The sequence below is a fragment of the Papaver somniferum genome, chromosome 3 (assembly GCF_003573695.1).
Source record: "Papaver somniferum cultivar HN1 chromosome 3, ASM357369v1, whole genome shotgun sequence".
Lineage (NCBI taxonomy): Eukaryota > Viridiplantae > Streptophyta > Magnoliopsida > Ranunculales > Papaveraceae > Papaver > Papaver somniferum.
This window is the reverse complement of record NC_039360.1, coordinates 74,078,622-74,102,954: the sequence shown is the minus strand read 5'-3', so window position 1 is coordinate 74,102,954 and position 24,333 is coordinate 74,078,622. Positions and strand designations below refer to the sequence as shown.

At 36.8% G+C, this 24,333-nt stretch overlaps 1 protein-coding gene and 1 long non-coding RNA gene across 3 annotated transcripts; both read right to left on the bottom strand.

Annotated features, from left to right (window-relative positions):
- Positions 1–6,401: 6,401 nt before the first annotated feature.
- LOC113359601 (4-hydroxybenzoate polyprenyltransferase, mitochondrial-like) lies at positions 6,402–8,942 on the bottom strand. The gene is made up of 8 exons (XM_026603208.1): positions 8,521–8,942; positions 8,114–8,249; positions 7,756–7,862; positions 7,568–7,643; positions 7,327–7,476; positions 6,890–7,025; positions 6,666–6,762; positions 6,402–6,471 (listed from the first exon to the last, which is right to left on the bottom strand). The coding sequence occupies exons 1-8, from the start codon at positions 8,940–8,942 to the stop codon at positions 6,402–6,404; spliced, it is 1,194 nt and encodes a 397-aa protein (XP_026458993.1).
- Positions 8,943–12,481: 3,539 nt separating this feature from the next.
- LOC113356499 lies at positions 12,482–13,989 on the bottom strand. 2 transcript variants are annotated; one of them, XR_003363003.1, is made up of 3 exons: positions 13,767–13,989; positions 13,233–13,682; positions 12,482–12,816 (listed from the first exon to the last, which is right to left on the bottom strand). It is a non-coding gene; the product is annotated as an uncharacterized LOC113356499 (long non-coding RNA). The 2 variants fall into 2 exon arrangements; XR_003363002.1 differs by having other exon boundaries at positions 12,482–13,682.
- Positions 13,990–24,333: the final 10,344 nt, after the last annotated feature.

Genomic DNA, 24,333 nt, shown 5'->3' with positions numbered 1-24,333 from the left:
TTATCAACTCCCTAATGGAGGGTGCCGCCCTTATCTCCCCCCTGGTTGCCCCTTCAAGGAGGCGTACTTCTACCATACAAGGTTAGCTCCTCCCATCCAGTCTTAACAACAACCAGTTGTTTTCGCAGCCTCTTATCCCTTTTACCTATAGGGATTATGGTTACGAGACTGCACCCTAACTGGGGTTTTCTTCAGGCCGAGTGCAGTATAAGCCAAGACTTGTCAAGAATGGTAAGGTACGCTTCAAACGTCCCTGGCACTCTTGACTCAACCGTGTACCTCGGCGCCTTGATCAGATCTGCACTCCTTGAGAGAGTCCTTATTACCTTAGTCGCCCAACCCAAGTCATATGCTTAAGCTGAGAATCCAAGGTGCCTCTCCCGGATGGGATTTATTGACCCCAAATCTCCATGACTCAGGTTCCGGGGGTGGTGTAGCCTTTCCCTGAGCCATGCAACAGGTACCTCCTTATATGACGTACTTTAGGTCTTACATTTGCCTATTGCGAAATTGTATTCGCGAACTAGGGTGTACGCCATAAAGGTTCGCCTCTTTCTCTTTTGTCATTCTTCTATGATTATTTTCTGTAAAATTCATTATCTCTGCGAGAGTCTCGCAAATCATTATATTGTATTTGAATTTCGCAATCTCAATTTTGTTGTTCAATCAAACGTATTTTTGAGAATTTTACTTATTGCGAGAGTATCGCAACAACTTAATCATTCATACATTTCTTGTTTTTATTACCTTGTGATTTCCTTGTCCTTTATTATAGTTTTGCCTTTGACCTCCATAAGTTTCTTGCGGTTGATCGAGCCTTTGAATCTTGTTATTTCCTCCACGATTGTATAAATTTCTTTCTCTTTCATACTCTTCTTGATCTCGGCTCCCCATAGCTACCAATTTCTGTTGATTGTTACTTGTCACTTTCTCTTGTTGTACTTGTGAAGTATTCTCCACTGTGTTTATTAGCTTGGGTAATAAGCTTGCATTCGCTGTTTGTGAGCTGGTGTTCGCAAATGGATATGATTCCATTTCATTTTGCCTTTCCTCTAGAGCAATGTATTCTTCTTGAAGTTCTCACAATTCAGTCATTGTAATCGTATTCTTGACTCTGAAAATTTGGACATACAATAGGTTTGTTGCAAACATAGCATTGATAAATGATAATATGAGATATCTCTCATCTACACGGCCAGCCGTTTCGCTACACATAGTTCTCCATATTTTAGTCAAGTGTTTCAAACTTTCGCCAACCATTTGTTTTAATCCAAACACATCTTCTATACCAGGTCGTGAGGAATTATTACTTATATATTCCCCCAAGAATGTAGTCTGCAAATGATTGAAGGAGGTTATTGTATTCTTTGGTAAACCTTCAAACCATTTTAACGTTTCTCCTGTTAAGCTGGATGCGAAATATTTGCACAATACCGCATCATGATTTTCCCATTGTAACATGCACCTCACATAGGCTTTAATGTGCTGAATTGCACAAGTTGTTCCATCAAAAATGCTGGTTAATGCGGGCAAATTGCATTTCGGTGGTATTCCTCCTAATTGTACTTCCCTTGTAAATGGAGTTTTCGCAGCTTCTTTTATTGCTTCATCCGATTGTCTTCTACCTACTTCTCCTCTGTTATTTAGAATTCCTCTCATTTCTTCTAATTATTTCAAGATTTGTATATTTACACCTGAATTTTGATCCATTGGTCTCTTTAATTTTGCTTCTCTTCTTCTGCGTTCACGTCTATCTTCTCTCGCGAAATTTTTCATCTCTTCTTCATTATCCTCATCTGGTCTTCTTCTGCGATTCTTTTCCTCGTCTCTATCTTGAATTCGCAAATAATGATGCCTTTCATTTTTCCCTCCATAATTTTGTTCATTTCTTGTCAATTCAATTCGTTGTCTATCAGCCATTCTCTTTACTCTATCATACTCCTCATTGAGATTGTCGTTATTCCGGTTTTGTGCACGCCTTCTTTCTCGATTGTCATGATTGTTCTGGCGAATTGTCTCCTGAAGCTCTTGTTCTTTTATTTTCTCTCTCAATCTTTCACGTTCGCAGATTAAACGTGCTTGTTCAGCATAATGTCTTTCAATTTCTTCTTCAATTGTCTGTTGATTTCTTTGAGTTTCTCTCACATGTAAAATTCTTCTTCCTTCCTCTTGATTTCCTTCGCCATCTTGGTTATTTTGTCCCTGATTTTGTCCGTTCTCTTGATTTCCTCCAATTTTCCCATCATCAAAAGTTTTATTTTGTGGAATGTAACGATCATCAGTTCTTTCTCTATTTTCACGATATTCTTCATTAGGGTTTGATATTTCTTCTTGAATATTGTTTCCAGCATTGATTGTGGATGAATTTCGCCTCATTTCTCTTCTAGTCGATCTTGAATATGATTTTGTAATACTTCTCGATCTTCTATTCTGTAGTCTTATATTCTCCATCCTTAATTCGTGATTTTTCCTTGTTAAATTCGCACGTTCTTCTGCCTCAGCTCTTCTTTCTTCATGTATTCTTCGTCTCAATGTTTCTAACGCTCCAATTTCCTCACCTCCATGAATTATTCCTTCATCTGCTTCTTGATTTCTCTATTCCTGTCTATAATTTCTGTTTTGTTGCTCTTCTTCTATTTCTTCTGCTGAATTTGATCGCCAAGTGTGTGTGCCCACCCTGTCATAATCTGTATTCCTCTCTTGAACTAGTGTTTGTTGAATTGGCGGTTGAATTTGATTTTATCTATTATTTCTTATTCTAGTAGATTCTCCCATTTCACTTCTTTCTCTTCCAGCAATTCTTTTGCTTCTTCTAATAGTAGTCGGTTGTTTGGATGTATTTCTTCTTCTAACCATTTCTCCAATGTTAACAGTATTGTAAGAAATTATGAAAAAATCTTAATCAATCACTTTAAATTTTCACAAATCTCACTATCAATCTTTAGCTTTTTCTAGAATAATCTTCAACTTCTCCCTGTTTCTAGCGCTATTATGTAGTTGCAGGAAATCCTACACTACACTCTTCATGTGATTTCATTATTAATCAACTCATTTTAGATTTATATTCTTAATTTTATTGATTAATCTTTGGATGTTCTTACAAGAAAAGATAAATGACTCAAGAATGATCTTTACTTTAAACTTTCTCTCTCCTATTTACTTGTTTCTTCCTCAAAAAAGATCTCTCTTCTCTTTACCACTCGAACGACTATTGAAATACATAGTGGATGACAGCTAATTTGTCCCTTATTTCCGGGTATGGTTTGCGACATTCTCGCAACCTTACAGATATTAATTTCGCAAACCCTCTAATTTTCGCAGGATTATCATATCTTTCTCGTGATCTTAGCTGACATCATTTATTTTATCATTTCTGAAATTGTTCTGCGTCGCTGTTGTATTGTGTCACTGATAATTTCGCTGAAATATTGTCATTGCGAGATTCTGATCCTACAAATATTCAGAAGTAATACTATTATAACATATAGAAATAAAAATCTGAAAACAGGAAACTAAAATACATTCAACTCCCTTCAACACTACATAACCTGCTGAAGCTATTTTTACAAATTGTTGATCCAGGAAACAATTTAGTTGAACAGAAAACATATAAAACGCAATAAAACAAAGTGTAAGGTTGCTTCTAGACAAGAAGCAGTACTACTCTTCCTTTAACCAAAGGGTTTTGAAACTGTTGGCAGAAACACAATTAATAACTTGATCATAACCTCTTATTAGCTTGCAATAATAAAGTCGTTGGGCTTCAGAACAAGAAACATTTGAAAAGACTTGTCTTCTAATTTTGTAAAGATTGAGAGAGAATCAACAAGTTTTTTGGAGTAAAGGTCAAACAATTTGTGTAAAGCATTATCACTCAGCCCAAAGTGTTGTTTGATAATTTCTTCAACTACCTCTCTCGTATGGTTACTAATTATTTGTGCATCACCACTAGATTGTGGAAACACCGTCTCCAATTTCTCCAACCTTTCTACCGTGAAACACCCAGTTCTCTCTATCAATTCTTTCACTTGTTTGGATGATGTGAAATAAACTGGCAAGTTGAAGGAGTCCACTTTAGCTTCATCCACGATATTAAGCACACACGCAACAAACTAAGAAATATCAATTTCCTAAATGAGTGCAGAACAAATATAGGCTCATTGCAATCATGTGACTTCAAATATATGAAGGTTACCATTTTCGCCATTTCCATGAGACAAGATCCCAAAACATCTAAAAATAATCCAGGACTGGTCTGAGAAACTAATGTTTCATTAGAGATAGCTGGAACCAAAATAAACATCAATCCACCATACACAATCTCGTGTCCACGAGCAAGAAGAAAAGCTTCCATGTCCATAACATATTGAGTTGAATAAGCTTGAAAGACCTCATCTGAAGCATTAGTATAATGTATCCTTCCTTTATTCGATGCTGAGGAATCGATATCACCAGTCTCTTTTGGAACTCTGGAGAGCCAATGAAGTGCAGTAGATGAATTAATAAAATGAACAGAAGCTCGAGGAAAAAAATGGCCGTAGAATGAGCCAGGTACACCTGATGCGAAGTAATGCTTTTCTAAAGGAATCGACGCAAATAAAGTGTTAAAATCGTTTGATGCAATGTCATTAAAATATACTTGAAACTCAGGTGTTGCAGTTTGCTTGAGTTCAAGCCCTTGAAAATATGTTTTGAACTTAAGATCAATCCCTTCGATTATGTCATTTATAGAAGTGAAACAATTGGATCCTACAGAACAACCCAAGTCAACAATGCGAAAGGTGGCATTTGGGTTGTTCATTAGTTGGTTTTCGACATTGAATTCTTTAGCAATTGCTTCTTTTATCATCCCTTGTGAAAGATCAATGCCACGTCTCTGCCAATAACATGAAAAAGTTGAACTCAAAATGATGGGGAAACAACAAACACAAGCTAGTTACTATACGATAAAATGAAAACAGATCATTGACCTATGCGCGACAACGCCAACAAAGATGCTACTAACTTTTATTTCACCTTGCTGGTCTGAATTCGAATCGGAACCGGCATCTGACCCGGTACGAGTCAGACCATCTTTTAATGTGTTTTGTCTGAATCAAAATTTTATTCAACTCATACATGACTACATGTACCGGACTTGGAAGTACTTGAGTCAGAAATGAAAAAAACAACGGTCAATAATGGATATTAGATGTGTGTACCTGAAGAGATGAATTCTGGACATAGCTATGTTGACCAGTTCCACCTTTCATTGGATGTGATCCAACAGCATATTTTTGAGAAAATTCTTGATGGGGACGTTTTTTGAAGAGGGCATGGGGGACAAATGATGTGTTGACACATATCTTTGTTATTAATGAATTCTGTTTCCAAAAATATAAAATAAGTCTATTTTTGTTTAGAAAATTTGTTTTCTTAATTGATGTTGGTATTTTTGAAAACATAATTCATTAATAACAAAAACATGTGTTAACACATCATTTGTCCCCCGTGGCCCCTTCAAAAAACGACCCCATCAAAAAAATTCTGGGGATTTTTCCATCTCCATGTCTACTAACTCGCACCTTAATTTGATAGTTCTTATTCTCCATCTTTAACTCACACCTTAATTTGATAATTCATCGCCTATTTATACATATAGCAAAACTCATGGGCATCTCTCTGTGGACATTTTGAAAGTGAGCAATGGTAGGTGGACGTGTGTAGTAGGGGCAAACAGAGTCTGCCGACCCATTCCATTTCTTGTAGACCACATATATACATATATCCGTAGTGATAAGTGTCTGTGTGCATATTTTCCGTGCTCTGAAATCTAAAAAAGTCATCAAACTGTAACCAAAATGCTCTGAAATTTTGACTTTAATTATTGAATGCGTCAGCCACTGATGACCCACTGTCCTCAGCAGCCATTTAAGGACGATCTTGATCTTTCTTTTTTGGGTAACTCGCTACAACGCCCTCAACCATAAAATTCATGATACAGATTGGTTGGTCTACGTCAATAATATCAATGTATTGGTTGATTGACACTGATGATCAAGAATAGTTATTACGTTAGAGGGGAAAAAACAAAAGAAGGTTTTTGATGAAGCCACACAAACACACTTTGGGCCTTTGGCTCTCATACACCAACCATAATTAATGAAAGGGGGGACTGCGGAGGGGAGGTACCTTTCCTAAGTTAAAAATTACACAATACTCGGCTATCGGAATCATTTCATTTCCCGGAAACATCTTCTTTTGTTTTCTTAATTTTAATTCGCTTCTACTATTGAAACTTATCGAACTGTCAATCGATATTATCCTATACAACACTTAAAAAGAAAAAGAAGACTATCACGGATTGCGCCAAACATAATTGCTCATTAATTAAAACTTGTCGCCAGACATCATCTTGTAATTCATGTGACTAGTCTTCCAAACAGGATTCCGCCAAACACAATTGCTCCATACCATGTGTTGGATAAAAATCTGCACCAAGAAATGAACAAAACTGAATTAAGGTCTTGTTTCTTGAAATATTCAATGTTGTTCATTGATGTAACTGAAAACATTAAAAAGACTAAAAACTTAAAACCTTTTAAAAAATAAGGTAAAACCTTAAAACACTACCATACTCGACATTAATATGATTACTCAAGACTTCCAGATGCATAATCACTCACTTCTTACTGCAATCTGCAGGATTCGACAAATCAACCGTCCAAATTTGCCATGCTAATTGGGCAGAAGCAGCGATCAAAGATACATAAAATGGCCATCCTGTCCATCAATATACCCATGTTGACAGTTAGTGTAGTAATGACAGTAGTATATTGAGACTTATCAGGACATGCTGGCAGGTTAATAAAGACGAGCTAGCTTGTCCATTATACAAAATTAATTATACCAATGCTTGCATTGTATCCGGAGAGCCATAAGGTGATAATAGATGCAATCCCAAAACCAGTTATCCAAACTTTTGTCTGATCACCAAACAGTATTGCTGTAGACTTGACGCCCACTCTCAAGTCATCTTCTTTATCCTGCACGGTGCATGGTAAAATTAGATTTATCAATATCGTCTTCTTTATCCTGCATGTGCATGGAGTATGTATCTTCATGTACGCTCAAAAAGTTAGATGGTCATATCGAAATGACCACTAACGCCACTGAATAGTCAAAATGATTTATATATGACTTACTCTTTTAGCACTTAATTTCTCCACAAATTGAGTTTATCGATACTGTAATATCCCAATATACAATGAATACTGTAAGGGTTATGGAAACGAAATTACTTTATTTTAAGTAGTGGAATTTTAATGGGATTTTTAGTTATGTTACCTGATGAGCATAGATAGTATCATAAACAAGAGTCCAAAATACTCCAGATACGTATAACGGGAGGGAAATAACATAATTCAAGCTTCCTTCAATGGCAGCCCATCCTAATAAAGCTCCCCAATTAAACGCAACACCCAAATATGCTTGAGGCTACACCCATATGATTGTAACTTAAATCACTATATAGGAATGCTTCTGCAAATTAATATAAGTTCTTGCACATTAAGAAGTCATTAGTTACCCAAAATGTTAGCCTCTTTATGAGGGGATAAGAGAAGATTAATGGCAGCAGTAGTAACCCTAGGACACGGCAGTAGCGATCACAATTTTAGTTAACAGAAAATTTTATAATCTAGCAAGCAGATTAGAGTGATAGTGAAATCATACTGTTATCAGCAGATTAGAGTACTATCAATCAGTCACCTGCGGTTATTAAGTTGAAGGAGGAATCCAAGGTATAAGAGAACTAGAAAGTTGAGCCCCTGATATGGTGTCAAAAAACCACTAGCAAGTGGTCTCGACTTCGTTCGCTCCACCTGAAGCACGGCCAAAATACACTTATTCAGGAACCTTTATCTCCACTAAGACCTATCAAGAATCAATTACTGAAATGTTAAAGCAAGAGAAAACATTATTACATTGAAGTTGAAGTTGCAGTGAGTACGGACATTAATTATAAGTTCTTACACTGTAGTAATCTAACTAAATCTATCCACAGTAATCCTTTTCTTTGAGATAATTTGATTAAGTTCGAGTAACAAAAAACCCATAAGAATAGTAGTGTTACCTTAGCATCAATGTCACGGTCAAGAATATCATTTATCACGCATGCCACTGACCGTAGAAACAATGAACCGATTCCGAAAAGCACCAACATCTTAATGTCAAGAAGTTTTGATGATGGCGATGCTAAAGTTATCGACCTAACGTAGAAATTATAGTGGCAGAAAACAAAGGTTAATTAACTATATATGTACGATTCCATGCAAATTTCAGGCTTAACAAACAGAAGATATATAATTTAAGATATTAATTATACAACCTCTTGTTTGCACTGATCCGATCGAATCAGCTGTCAACACTCAAGAATCTTTATCCTAATCCTTGATTCAAATGAATAAATGTTGCAAAACATGTAATTTTCATGCTCAATAATAGACCGATAAATTGCCAACAGATGGAAGAAAAGCCCACCAAAAACATGGCCAAGCAAATAACCATGTTGGGCTTAGCTTATGCAATCGAGCAAGGTGAGCGTAAGGACGAACCGCCTTTGGAAGATGTAAATCAATCCATGAAGTCGACAAATTACAAACCACCTCCTCTTCCTTTCCAATAACTTTGCCACCATCGTCACTTCGGTTATTAGCAATCTCCTTTTTTACTGAACCGGTTGAAGGATTTGTCCTATGATCACTCGGATAGCAACAACTAACTAATGCTGCTTCAGAACTGCTAAATTTTTGACATATTTTGAATCTGGTTTCTCGGGTTCTCAGATGTAGAGGAGGTTGCGGAATAACGGGCCTCAACTGCCGAGAAATTAAGGCAACCTTCGGCAGAATAGAAAATGAAGATGATTGAATTCCACTTGAAAGACAAAACGAGGATGCCATATTTGTTTTTTTTGTTATTAACAGGAAGAGACTTTGATGAAACACTTTATTCAAAGTCTCTCATTTAATTAATCCTTTAAATTTCACTGTGAAGCAATAACAGGGGTTAGAGATGATAAAATAAGAAAATAACTGAATATTTTGACCTATAGACATGGCCAAGACCATTCTTTATTGTACATAAGAAAAATAAATAAGAAATCATCAATTCTCGACGTGGGTAGGGTCTTTCTTAACGACCACATACATTACAGCTAGATCCCTGGAGTATCTGACTTCAAACTTGCAGTAGCTATTAAAATTTTATTTTTACTTTTGAAAATGTTTTTAATGTGATTCAAAGGTAAGTTGGGTTGCACGGACGCCGACACGTGGACGCGGACGCCGACGCGTGGACGCGGACGCCGACGCGGATAAGACACGACGCGGACGCGGACACTAAAAAATTCTCAAAAATTAGGACGCGGACACGTATATACATATTTTATTTATATATATAATCATGTATTTATACAGCCAATTCAAGTATTTCGATCCTGAAAATAAAAAAAATAATAAAAAAATGATGCTACATGTGTATAAATTTCAAAAGAACAGAAGATATCGTTTGTTTATACACGTCGAAGATCAAACAAGCTGTTACTATTAAACATATGGCACAATTAAAATACATTCTTAGAACAACACATGCCCAACTAAGAATATACGTGATGTCATTTCCAATTACAAAACCCTAATAAATACCTAAATTGTTGATCTAAATGTCTGTCTTTCGTCATTTGGTTAATAATAGTAAAAATAAAGAAAGAATTTTAAATGAAAATGAAAAAAAGAATGCGTCGGACACGCGTCATCGGTGCGTCCAAACCAGACGCGTGCAGGACGAGCAAATTGGTGCGTCGGACACGCGTCGTGTCAGCGTCCCACGCACGTCCTGTGTCCGACGCGAGTCGGATGCGGACACGGCTCAAGAAATGGAGCGTCCGTGCAACCCAGAAGGTAAGTAGTGTTGGACTGTTGGAGGTACTGTAAAGAGAGAAGACTGGGCAAGTGCAAAGGAACTAACCCCTCGAGATACAAATTTGAAGTATCACACAAGGCAGGGTCTTCGGAAAGGAGTATGAAGGTTAGATATCATATGTAAATGTATACGAAAAGGGAGAGGGAGATCCAGTCATATTTTGGCTCGATAAATGGAAGGGTGACAGAAATAGAATACGTTGCATTTATGGCGGTGTATAAGAAGTCGAAAAGGTAATGGGATTCAGTACGTGGTATGGTGTCATTATCCAATGAGTTTGGATTTGGAAGCTATGCCGTCTGAACTACGGTTTGGTCGCGATCAGGGGTAGGAATACTTGGGTCCATGCCAAGTATCTATTTAACGAGCAGTCGACCGACGCGATTTTGTATTGCATATATAGCAGACGTGCCAGTTGAGTTTACTGCCAATATATAAAGTGGCGTACGACACATTTGTACAATCGTCAGATGCGACTGAAAATGGTTAGACGGAGTTGTTATGACCTTGAGGGTATGTGCCTCCTAAGGTGTTATTTTTGCAGTGGTTATTTTTATATTTTACAATTCATCTACCGTTTGGTTTCCTTCTCTATAGTTGTGGTGTATATCGTAATGAGAAATAGGTGGCATTCTCTGCTTAATTTCAGCAATCATTCCTGCAATGCATACAAGGGAAGATTTTATGCAGCGCATCAAATTTTCGGAGTCCGTTTCAAATACGATTTTTGGCTATTGTCTTTCCTTTGCAGTTCGGGTTGCTAGTAACTGAATTGGTCGTAGCAAACACATAGTAATGCAGAAGAATAGAATTTCTCGTCTTTTGGGAACGGAGGAAAGACCTGTAGGTACTGTAGTTTCTTCAATGGAAGTTTTTGGGAAGGCGGTTTGATCTATCAGCACTAGTGCACCACTAAACTTTACCGTTATAGAGGACCTCTTCTAGGATAAACTCCAACCAAGATCACAAAACTATTTAAAACTACTATTTCTCCAATAGCTAGCATGTCAGACCCTTAAACTATCCTATTTTGTGGGGAAACAATCCTCCAACTTGTATTACACGCGACTATTAGTAGAGAAATCTAATGTCAACATATTTTCATGTGGATCGATATTAGATGGCTCTACTCATTTTGTAACTCATTTTTAGTTTGTTTAATGAAATGCCTTATTTACAACAAAAAAAAAAAATCTGCATTGCAAGTAAATCATTAGAAAAGATGTGAACTTTTGCAGCTCCATATTAATTATTAACTTCATTCGTGCTAATAAAATTGAAGAAATTTCCGTAGATGTCTCTTTTTATTTAGGAATTACCAAAAATATTCCAAATTACCAAAAATGTTTGGTACAGTAATTTCGTTAACAAATTGGTCAAATTTTAGAGCATATTTACTCTAATGCCACAATGTGCCCACATCGCCTGCACATTATCTTTTACAGTATAAACTCACACTCTTTCTTCTCTTCCTCCCTCGTCTGTAACTCTATCTCTCTTACTCCTTCGTCGCCTGAAGTCAGAGAACTTCCATGGGTGTTTGCTAACAATGTTTGTTACTGCTTAGAAGTTGATAAAAACGACCGGCAGGTTCAGATCGATTGCAATTAAAATCAGGTAATAAACAGCATCGACATTATGTGTTTTCCGTATACGGTAAACCATTTGTATCCAGTGGAGTAACGAGATTGAATTTTATTTAAGATATAGAAATTTAACATGAATAACAATTTCATTATCTCAATATAAGAGGAGTTAAAACAGATTAACAAGCTTTATACTATTAGTACAGCTAAAGGATTTGCCAAGAAGTAGATGGATCCCCTTTAGTCCTCGAACTTGTTGTGTTCTGTAGCTCAAACCTGCAGGAAACTAGTTTCAATTCCTTTTCAGAATTTAATTTCCTTTTCAGAATTTAAAAGACTAGTTGACACCTCCTGTAGTTTTTGGTGCAATCACATGCTGTCCACACTTACCAAATAACCGCTTAATGCACTCATGCTACAGTACACTAAAGTGATCCTCGATATGTATTAGGCTGCAGTTATCATCAATCTTCGCCAGCAGTTCCTCTGCACGCTTGATATAAGATGTAACGTTCGACTCTCTCATCTTCACATTCACCCATCTTAGTTGCAGGATAGTTCTGAAGTTGAGGTCATTGAAGACATCATGTGGCCTGAGCCCTGTTTTCGACCGGCTGTTAATTCCCTAGTTAGTTGAGGGTCCCTTCAGTGACAAAGTTGTGGTGGAGGATGTTTCTCCAATCACTACACGTCAGTTGGCTTGCTATAAATTTATGGCCATTAAATTTAAGCCACTACCGGATATGTTTGCTCGCTGCACCGTCCAGTAACAACCAAAAACAAATGGGATGGTTAAACTTCTCCAGCGACTAACTTCCACCCAGCACCTGTTCAACCGAGGGTTGGTTTTTGAAGTAGGCATTTGCAATCTTAGTATTAATGCAGCAATCTTATACTAAAACTTATATGATGGAACATGAAAACTCATTCAAATTAATGCTTTGATTCACATGATAAAATGTTTGGACACGCAAATCGGAAAAAAATTTAACATGAATTGACTGAATTAACATTTCTCTTTTACAAATCCAACAACCCACATCTCTCAAGTCAGATTCTGAAACTTTTAACACTCAATAGTCATATTCAACAATTTCAAAAGTAAAACCCAAGTTTTGCCTTATCCTTGCCTTCATAATTGCTGGCAATTATATCAAGCCTAAGAATGCCTGAAGTTATGCAGAATAACTAAATCAATAACTGCCTTATCCTTGCCTTCTCTGCTGCTGGCAATTGTTTTCCATTCTCAAACACAGGTGAATTGAACCTAAGAATTGTTTTCCATACATAAAAAATAAGCCCCAGATTTATAGTAATTGAACCTAATAATCAACCAAATTTATCAATCTTACAAAATACTCAGCATAAGTATAGATATGAATTTAATCTCAATAAACCCGATTAAAAATCAAAACTTTAGAGAACCCAGAATCTAAAAACTTTGAAAATTTCATGTACGAACCATACAAAACCTCGTAGAAGCTACTTAGAATCAAAACTAGCATAAATAGATCAAAATTCATTAGCTAAATGCCTTCCTAGCATACTAATTCACACAGATTGACCACCTGAGTTTGAAATTCATTTACATCTTAATTTAGCTGATAGAAAACAGTAAAAGATACCCATGCACACATTTACAAAAACAGATTTCTTTAAACATGAATAGACTATGAAACTCACCTTTAACTGTAAATCTATGTTAATAACAGAGTGCTTGAGCTCACATTATGCGAACTTATGTACTTACTGACAAACAATAGCACTAAGAAGTCACTGCGCCAACACACACAGTCATACACTATCATGTATTAACTTAAATACAGAAAAATAAAAAAACGTTTTCAGTAGTGGTGACCAAATTCTCCAATTCATCTTCTAATTCCCTTTCAAACAATCTCATTAAAGATTCAATCTCTATCTGAAAACACAAATCAAGCTCGTCAAGAATAAACTAACCAAAACTGAAAGAAAATTCTAAGCGTAATTTTGTCAAACAGATTATAAGCATATGTAAATAAATAGAGATATGGAACGTCGGAAACTTAACCTTCGGTAAATAAATAGAGATATGCAGATTTCTGATACCTTTCTCCATCAAACTCTCTCAATGATTTGCTTCTTCTCGCTGAACTGGAAATCATACCTTTTTTTTTTCAGTAACCAAAATTTAGCAAAACCCAGACATAAAAACCCTTTACAAGAACAAAGGTTTACCTATATTTACAAAATCCACTTCAAATATCTCAGATTTCCCATGTTACACCATCACTCAATTCGAAAATCTAGACCCTAATTACAATAAAATATAAATCCACTTTGAAAAAAATCATCGATTGTTCTTTAATTGTAAGAAAGGGGTTAGGGAAGAAATAGAATTTTTTTTTATTTTTGAAGAGTGAGACCGATAAAGAAGATGTAAATTTCTTAAAGAAATTGGAGAGAGTTTGAGGGGTTTGAATTGATGTTATAATTTTAAAGTTTTTATCAGAATTTAGATTTCAACCAAAATTATTTTGGGCGGCAAATTTAAATTATAGCGCCCAAAATTCCCGCCTAATTTTTCACCGAAGATGTTTTGGTCGGTAAATCGTCACCACCGTTGGATAAGGAACTGATCCATGTGCGTTTTTGTATTTGCAACTCCTATTCGTTCGATGAAAAAGTCTAGTTTTTGATTGGCCGAAAATGTGTCATACGGATTGGACTAGGTGGAGAGCCACACTTTAGTTTTCGATTGGCCGCAACATTATCATACGGATCGGACTAGGTGGCGAGCCTCTTTTCACTTGGTGATCCAAATTTTGCTAACGGGAACCTTTCTTCTGTGGCCTCCTTGGGTAAGATTGAGATCAATGGAAATTTTATTAAAATTTAGATAATTGATATTAACCGGAGAAACCTATGGAATCCGAGCGAAGTAGTAAGATTAATGGATAACAAGCAAAAGTAAGTAAAGTCGATGAAAATTTAGTTTTCTTATGAAAGGGATACAAATTTTCATCACCAAAAGATTCCTCCTTTCAATAATCTTCCAAATTGATAGACGACAAAGAATCCAAACTGAAGGGTTATCTAAAACACTAGCTCTAAATTGAGCGAATTCGAGTAAATTTCAAGAAATTGAAAATTTAATAATTTTGAATTGAGACAATTGTGTCAAAACTGAAAGATTAAAATAAGAATTTGATAATTCAATTGTAACAAATCTAAAAATAATTGGAAATTTTTAATGGAAAATCGATTGAATTTGGATAAATTCGAATAAAACTGAAAACTCATAATATACGAATCATAATGCTTAGATTTTTGTTCTGAATTAGGTGCTGAGTATCTTGTGTGACATAAATTTACATGCAATCATAATTTGGTTGAGTGATACAATTTTTTTTTGGTATGTTATGTTAATAAATAAACACTTTTCCAATAGTCTTCCTAATAGCTCGACCAATAGCTTTAACATTTCTTATGGTGGTCAAAATATTACTAAATGCATGCCACATTTATGTTATGGCCTCCTTGTGTTGCAAATGCAGAAGGAAATGACATGTACAATGATTGGTAGACAACATGTAAATGAGGTCAACGGATATTAAGTTTAAATTGATGAATAACCATATAAATGAATTGAATCCAAGTGAAATTGGGTAAGGTCGAGTGATATTGACAAAATTCATAGAGAACATAACAAACTTACAAAGGTCGATGAACATTCGGTTAAAATGGTGGCTAATTAGAGAAAGTTATATTGGAATCAGGGAGAAATTATGTGAGGTTGACAGTATGTAAGATTGATTCTTAAAAAAGAAAAATAAGGACAATAGGTAAGATTAATTGGAAATAAGCGAAATTTAACTAAAACAAATTAACATTCAATTTGAATTAATAGGTAATAACACAACCAACAGAATCCCGAATAAAGCGAGCAAAGTCAAGCAATATGAGATAAAATTGATAGATAACGAGTGAGATTGAATAAGCTCGGTTGACATTCGGTTAAAATGGTAGATATTTAGAGAAACCAAAGTGATCCTAGAGAAATTGAGCGAGACGACATTGGGTAAGATTGACGGATAATAAAATGAAAATAAGTAAACCCAATGGAAAATTGGTTATTGTCTTCCGGAAACACTTTCATTGCAGTGAACTCTTTCTCACAACCTTTTTTTGTTCTTCATTTAATCCATTATTAATTTCTTCCTAGTGCCCAAAACCTTTTTTTTAGCTCAAAACATGCTTTTTGTTCTTCATTTAAACCATTATTTGCTCCTAGTGGTTTAATGTTATTAGCAAGTGAAATGAGTGCAGCTTTATCTTCTTTTATACATAAAAAAAAATTGGTCCAGTTCGTACAAAATTAAGTCTATATTATGTAAAAAAATGACCAACAGTTGGAGTTCATTCAATAGGATGAACTCTAAAGAAGAATAAGCATCTTATTAGCTCGGAGTTCATTTTGTCATCCCAGACATCAAATTGAATGAACTGTAACATCTTGAGCAACAATTTTTTTTAGACTTCATTATGTTCGATGAGCTTCGAAAAGAAAAAGGACAAGCAGTTATCATTTAGATGTATAGTGGTAATAATTTTTTTAAAGTTCATTCCGTTCGATGAACACCGATAAGGTATACCCCACATATGACTGAATATAACTGAATCAACATGCAACAACAAAAATCATGATGAATATGTATTCAGAAGAACATTCAACTTCCAGTAAGGGCCTGACCCGACTATATGTAAATACTTATATATGTTATGGCGGGCTGGATATGACAATGGGGCCAATCCAACTGGCTGGGTTCGGGTAAGGGCTTGCCCCGACTATCGTGTACAAAAAAAAATAAAAAAATGAAGAAACTGAAATGAATTAAAAAGAGAAGTTGTAAATGCTTTTTGGTAGGTGGGTATGGCTAAAGCGGTAACATTTATAGATGGTTATTTTGTCCATTTTATATGCCGTAACATTTATGGATGATTATTTTGTCCATTTTATATTTCAAATAATTATGAACCAAATATATTTGTTTAAAGATGATGACCAAAACCTTAGAAAACATCAAATCCATTGTGAAAATGCGGGGGTCTAACAACCACACCCAACAATTCGTTTGGCAATCTGAGAGGACTTACTCTAATATATTTTCTAGAGAATCAACTAGACAGTCAGACTCAATCTAGAGTAAAGTATATCAAAGAGTTTAATATCTTTGTTTCACAATGTAATCAGCAAATCAAACAGATAGAAATCTGCGAGCTTGATTATTATGTGAAACAACTTGAACGGTACCAAAGACCAATGTTCAAGTGTTAATCAATTTAAATCAACAACCAAAGGTTGGATTATCTAATTGATTGATATTAGCGCACAACATGTGATATTTCAATTATATAACAAAATATAATGCGGAAAAGAAATAACACAGACACCAGAAGTTTTGTTAACGAGGAAACCGCAAATGCAGAAAAACCCCGGGACCTAGTCCAGATTTGAACACCACACTGTATTAAGCCGCTACAGACACTAGCCTACTACCAATGAACTTCGGACTGGACTGTAGTTGAACCCTAATCAATCTCACACTAATTCAAGGTACAATTGCGTTCCTTACGTCTCTGATCCCAGCAGGATACTACGCACTTGATTCCCTCAGCTGATCTCACCTACAACCAAGAGTTGCTACGATCCAAAATCGAATACTTGATAAACAAATCTGTCTCACATAGAAAAGTCTATAGATTGAATAAATCTATCTCCCACAGAAATACCCAAGAGTTTTTGTTCCGTCTTTTGATAAATCAAGGTGAACAGGAACCAATTGATAACCCGAACTTATATTCTCGAAGAACAACCTAGTATTATGAATCATCTCACAATAATCTAAATCGCATGATGGCGAAACTAGATATCGTGGGGATTAGGTTTCCCAGTTGCTAGAGTTCTCCTTTATATAATTTTCAAATCAGGGTATGCAATCCAAGTTACCTTGGTAACAAAGCATTCAATTTTTACCGTTAGATGAAAAACCTGATTCAACCAAGCTAATATCTTTCAACCGTTAAATCGAACTTAGCTTGTTACACACGCATGAAATGTACCCTCATTTAGGTTTATGTAACCGTACCCAAACGTGTACACCATGTTGGTTCAACAATAGTTAACCGAAGTTAGCCATATGATTACTCTTATATCAACCTTATTCACCTTATTTTGCTATTCTGGGTTGCTAAAACCTTAAAATGGTGTAGTGCATAATTAGTTCAAATGACTCAGATGAAACTAGTTAAAGAGCCGTTCAAGTGTAGTAAATATTTTTGATTTGAAGTCTTTATGTCTAAGCATGGAAGTTTTCTTTGCAACCTGACAGTACAACACGTTTTCTTTGCAGCCTGACAGTACAACACCTGGTGTGGGGATATCGGAAGCTTGGTCTCTAGTAGGTTCAACAGCCGTACCATCCGTGGACTATAATGGCCTCCTGCCTACATGCTTCTGCAATTGTCACTATGATAAAAAGTCACCACCCTTTCATGGAATCCATCAGCTTAACATCTGCCATAATGACAACAGGTTAATATAAATCAACCTAGTTTACCACTCCTATTCGATTTTGAAACTTAACTTGCTATGTTTACATGCTCAAATTTACAATCGATAGAGATCCATACATCTGACAGGCGATGAATAAAATTACTTGTTAAATTTCAACTCAATCAATTTCCCTTTTCAGTTGAAAACTTGGATTTTTCTTAAGTGTTAGTAGGATATGTATGTATGTTTACACGTGTTATATGTGTGTAAATTGGATCTGTTTGTCTGTGATGCATAGTACGTGCACCAAATTCGCTAAGTGGTTTCTGTTGTATCTATAATTATGTATAGTCTGGTCAGAAGCTGGTACTTCTAGCTGATGTATGGTCTGGTTAGAAACTAATACTTCCAGCTGCCAAGATGTTCTTTGCTGTTCCATATTTTAAGATGATCTCATTCATATTAAATCTTGAACTTCTAAAACCGTATTGAGATGAAACTTGACCATGATTTGTGTTTTCTAATGTGTTCTTTTCAGAGGCCAAAATGACCTAGGTAACCTAATTCTCCACTCTAGTTCATTCATCAGAAGAGTAAGCATGCAACAAATACGAAAAGGTTACTGATACCTTGCGTTTGAGAAGGCAAGGACATGGCAAAACTTCAGACAAGGACAGGGCAAAACTTGCGTTTTCCATTTGAAGTTTCAGGTTATTGAATTCTGAGTGTTGAGGTGCTTAGATTTTGAGTTGAGTGATTTAGGTTGTTGTACTAGTAAAAGAATTCATTTTTATGTATATTTCATTAATTAATTCAGTTTCCATCATGTTCTATAAGTATGTATAGCTTATGAATCATTTTGACAAATAATCCAACCTCCAAATATTAAGAATTGTATAGATTATTTTTTCCAGAAAAACTACAGTTCTAAATGAAGCACAAATATATTAACTGCCTAAAAAGAAAAAAGAGTTACCCATGTTTGAGCCCAGTTTCATTGAGAAAACCAATTATCATCTTATTAAGAGAATAAGACCCTAACTATTAATATTGACTTATTCTTCAACCTCATATTCTAATTCGAGTTAAACCAACATCGAAATACAAAATACCCAACCTAATTTAGGGTATAGCTCAGCTTTCACATTCTATCTATCAGCTGCTAAATCTAGGTTTGTTGCAGTCTGGCAGCGGAGAGGCGGGAGTCGACAGTGGAGGAAAAAAAGAAGAACATGTTTTTCCTCCACTGTCGACTCCCTCCTCTCCGCTGCCAGACTGCAATAAACCTAGGGAGTGGATTTCAGCAGGGTTCGAACCCTTACCTCCGCAGTGGGAGGGAGCATACCAACCACCAGACCACTTGGTGATTGGCAGGAAAAACATGTTGATGGGTGTACATTGGAGGAAAAAATTGTGCACATTCAATGATTATTTCCTATTGTGTTCATAATAAAAAGCAATGGGTACGCAATTAATACATTATATACACGATATTAAACAATGGAACACAATGCAAAGAGGGTAATGATTTTTGTGTACATTGCACACACAATGTGAATCAATGGGTACACATTATTATTATTCATCAAATAAAAAATGATTATTACTTATTAGGAACACAATGTGAAACAATGGATATCCAATGCAAAGAGGGTAATGATTTTTGTATACATTGCACACACAATATGAAACAATGGGTATACATTATTATTCTTCATCTAATAAAAAATGATTATTACTTATTAGGAACACAATGTGAAACAATGGGTACACAATGTGAAGAGGGTAATGATTTTTGTATACATTGTGTTCATAATGTAAATCAGTGGGTACGCATTCAATAAAACAATAAATTATTATGGGTGGTTACAAACTTACTTCCCCGTTGTGGACACAATGTGAAGCATTGGGCACACATTAAATTATACCATATTGTGGATACAATGGGAAGCATTGAGTACACATTCCAAATTATAACCATATTGTGAATACAATGTGAAAATAGTGGATACACATTCCAAATTAATCTCCATTAACATTCCAAATTAATCTTTATTTAACACATTTTGAACCGAACATTCATACTGTGGACACAATGTTAAATGAGGCGCGATCGGCTCACAGGGCGAGTCTTACAGACCTTGTCACAAAGTGGTTGGACCGTTGATTTCCTCCACCTTGAATGGCTACGATTGATTGATAAAACACGCGGATTTATATAGGACGACCCACGACCCATTTTATATGTAAGATAGACTTTTCAGTATCTATCTCTTTCTCCTCCTAATAGATCATCTTCCTCTCAAATCATTCTTCCAGTTTCTATGTAATTAAAATTAATCGGTGGATGAAATTGTGGAAATTCTTAAAATCTATAAATGATTATTAGGTGAGCCGAAATTTCTGTGTTTCAAATGAATTATCAAATTATTTCATGTCAAGGGTTTTAATATGGGGATTGAGATGTTGTCAATTGAATTTTTTCACTTGGGTTTTGTCAAATTTTTTTCCTTTGTCACTAAATGTTTCTTTTTCCCCACTAAATCATTGTTCTGTTATAAACTAAGGAGGTCATCATACCATGATGTGATTAGAGTTGATGAGATTCAAAAGGTAACAATCAATCCTAACCACCCAACCACCCTATTTCTCAACTTCGATCATCTTTTTTGCTTATTTTTTTCATGGGTTTTGTTCAAATTCAATGTGCGGTGCCTTCTTCCTCAATTGAATTGGTCGAGTGTGTGTAGGTACATATTTCATCTTCCGCCACGTGTCCACAAAGACACACGTGGAGGACATGCGGCTGAGAGCATCAAGATATGATATCACACGTGGACAGCCAAGAGACGCGCCTTGTCAAGATAGCATCGCCACCCACCAGATCCAACGGTAGAGGATCGAGGAGACAGAAACACTGAATACTGCGAAGCACTGGAGGATAACCCAAGAGTCACTTTTTCCTATCCCCAGAAATATCTAAGATCTACGGCTGGGGATAGTCTAACTGACGCAGACAAGACAGGGGCAGATGACAGCTTTCTACCGCGGACAGACATCTCAACTACCCGCATTAAATACCCTCAAACAGCATACGTGTCAGTCAGCCTGTGAAGGAAGCGCAGATAACACTGCATATTCAAACGGAACACGCAGAGAGAACCAAGAACACGAAAATTTCTGCATAAGCGGCACAAGACACAAGAGGATAAGGTTATAACGGGCTTCAGAAATGGACCCCACGTAACCACCCTATAAATACCCCCCTCTCCCAAGTGAAGAGGGGGATCCGAGAATATTGAGAGGATAATAGGAGAGAGACAGAGACAGAGAGAGATAGAGAAAGTGTAAGCGAAACTCCTCCTGCTACGCAGGCCTATGTTGATCTCAAAGTCATTCGACTATTTCTGTAACCGTCGTACATATAATGAAAAACCCAAACCCGTAGACAGAGATCTGAGTGCTGAATCATATGAGTTAATCGTTTCATCTATATTCATGCATTTATACTTTGCATATTCGATTCGATATTTATGGTACATCATGTTCATACGTTTTATACTTCATCCATTATTTATCTTATTATGCGAGTTAAGAAAAATGATTGTAGTTGATGAGACGAGGAAGAGTTTTAGGACTCTGAGTCAAGGATTCAACATAACCGATTCATCCCCCTCAGGCGCAGCCTATTTACTATATTGTCATGTATCTGCGCGCATTATTTGTGAACACTCCGATGACAATGATCTTTGTGTTCACAATCTGGCGCTAGAAACAGGGATCTTCATCGCGGTAAAAGATTTATCTTCTCCTGTGACTTGTTTCAGGCTTCGTTCTCTGAAAATAACGATGCATGGAACACTACGGTTTTTTCCGTACATAATTTCAAAAACCAAAATTATGAACAGATCTACGTTTACCTAAGTAGATCTGATTTTCCATGCATTTTCTAAGTTTTCACATCTATGAAGGTCAAAGATTCGAACAGATCTACGCTTATCCAAGTAGATCTGCGTTTTCATACATTTTCAAGATGTCACATCTTTGATAATCAAAACTATGAACAGATCCACGTTTATCTAAGTAGATCTGATTTTCCATGCATTTTCTAAGTTTTCACGTCTTTGAAAATCAAAACTTCGAACAGATCTGCGGTTATCTAAATCGATGTGCGCCTTATGTATTTTCAATATTTTACACCTTTGAGAACTCAAAAAGTTAATAGATATCACGTGGGGCACATTGTCTTCGTGATTTTTTCTCTCTCTTTCAGGAAAACATTAAAAGATGGAGAAAAGCAAAGATATCGGGAAGGCAAAAGCTTCGTCAAAAGAGACGCCAAGGACAACCCCAGTTGTAACCAGGAGTAAGCAGAGAGGTGAAAATCTAAAGGCAGCGGATAGGGTACAGGATAATGCAGAAAGCACGGCCCCCATCAATGCCAACATTATCGTAGCAAACGCATTAAATGTCGCGGCATCCAAAGCTGGAGCTTCAAGAGCTGGCGGATCCAAAGTTGGATCTCCCAGAGTAACCAATGCTCGACTACAGGAACATCAAGAAGTCGTAGCATAGTCAGGAATACAACAACCCCTCTATGGTATGCCCTTAACCAACGAACATAACATACCCTTTCCAGCCAAACAACCGCTTCTAATAGCAGGTCAACCCGCACAACAACCGTCGGGGTCCCAAGGTACACGGTTAGACCCACCAGAACCAGTGATACAGATCGTGGATGAGGAACAAACCATAGCCGCTGGTGAACAATTGCGGGAAGGAACACCAAATCAAGGGTCAAATCATTCCGCTCAGATGATGGCCGAGCTGATAGAATTAAGGAAGAACCAGAAGGCGTACGCAGATGCTGTGGCGATATTAGCACAAGAGAACCTAACGCTCAAGGAAAGAATCATCATAGCGCAGAGGTAGAAAACCAACGCCACGAAGCTGACTCCAAGGCCCTAGCACCTAATCAAGACAGAAGAATGGTGGTCGCAAACAACCCACTTCCATTGAATCGAAGAGGAGCAAGGAGAAGCCAAAGATCAAACCCTGATTACAATCCTGAGAACTCGGACTACTACGACGGTACCACCCTCCTACGAGCGAAATCTACCATTCATGAAGAGCACCAGGTCGCAATGGAAAATCTGCGTGCTGAGATACTGGCAGAAATCAAGGAGCTAAAGACTAGGCAGGGAGGCGGAAGACTAGAACAAGTGATGAAGGAAGCAAACACTACCCCGCTAACGCAACACTTGGCCAAGGCTTCCATACCGCAGAAGTGTTCGGTTCCCGCCTTCGATTGCTATGACGGGTCAACTGATCTTGCGGCTCATTTTCTATATTATAATCGAATGATGGCCCGGTGGGATAACGAAGACTCCATACTATGCATATACTTCCCATCAAGTTTAAAAGGGTCCGCGTTGTCATGGTTTGAGAACTTGCCATCAAACTCCATCGACTCCTACGACCAACTCACAGAAAAATTTCTAGCAACATACATGTACAACAAGGTTGTCAATACCGGCATGGACAAGCTATTCTCGCTGGAGATGAAATACAAAGAGACCATCAGAGAATATACTGATAGATGGCAAAGATTTTCCAAGCTATTTGCAACGTAGATCCCGTGGTTAGTATCAACTGCTACAAATGGGGGATGGACAGGATGAGTCCTTTGTTTATCGAGATCCACGGAACCATCCCAACCACCAAAGGAGATCTCCGGATAATCATAGAAAAGCATGCAAGGTTAGAAGAAATTCAGCGTGAAATCCCAGAGCTCATACTCAACGTCCCACACGCACAAATTCCATGGATCAAGCCAGCGGGTCCAAAAGAGGAATCACAGAAGAGCGTCCCAACGAGGAAAGGAAAGAACGAAGGGATGATAGACGAAAAGATGATCGAAAATTTGAAGATCAAGTCTATACCAAGCTGAATACTAGTTATTCGCGCATCCTGAGAGAGATCAAGGGGAGAGAGAACCTCGATTGGCCATGGTCCAAGGGAAAGCAGCCTCCTAGATCAGAAAAATCAAAGGAATACTGTGAATACCACTGTTTTAACGGTCATCAAACAGATAAATGCAAAAATCTCAAGATAATGATTCAAAAACTAATCGACGCAGGAGACCTGAAGAAATATATACAGAAGACTGATAACGAAGATAGAACCAAGAGAGGCAAGCAGGTTCAATTACCGGAAGGCAACCGCACCCTCAACATGATTTCATGTTCA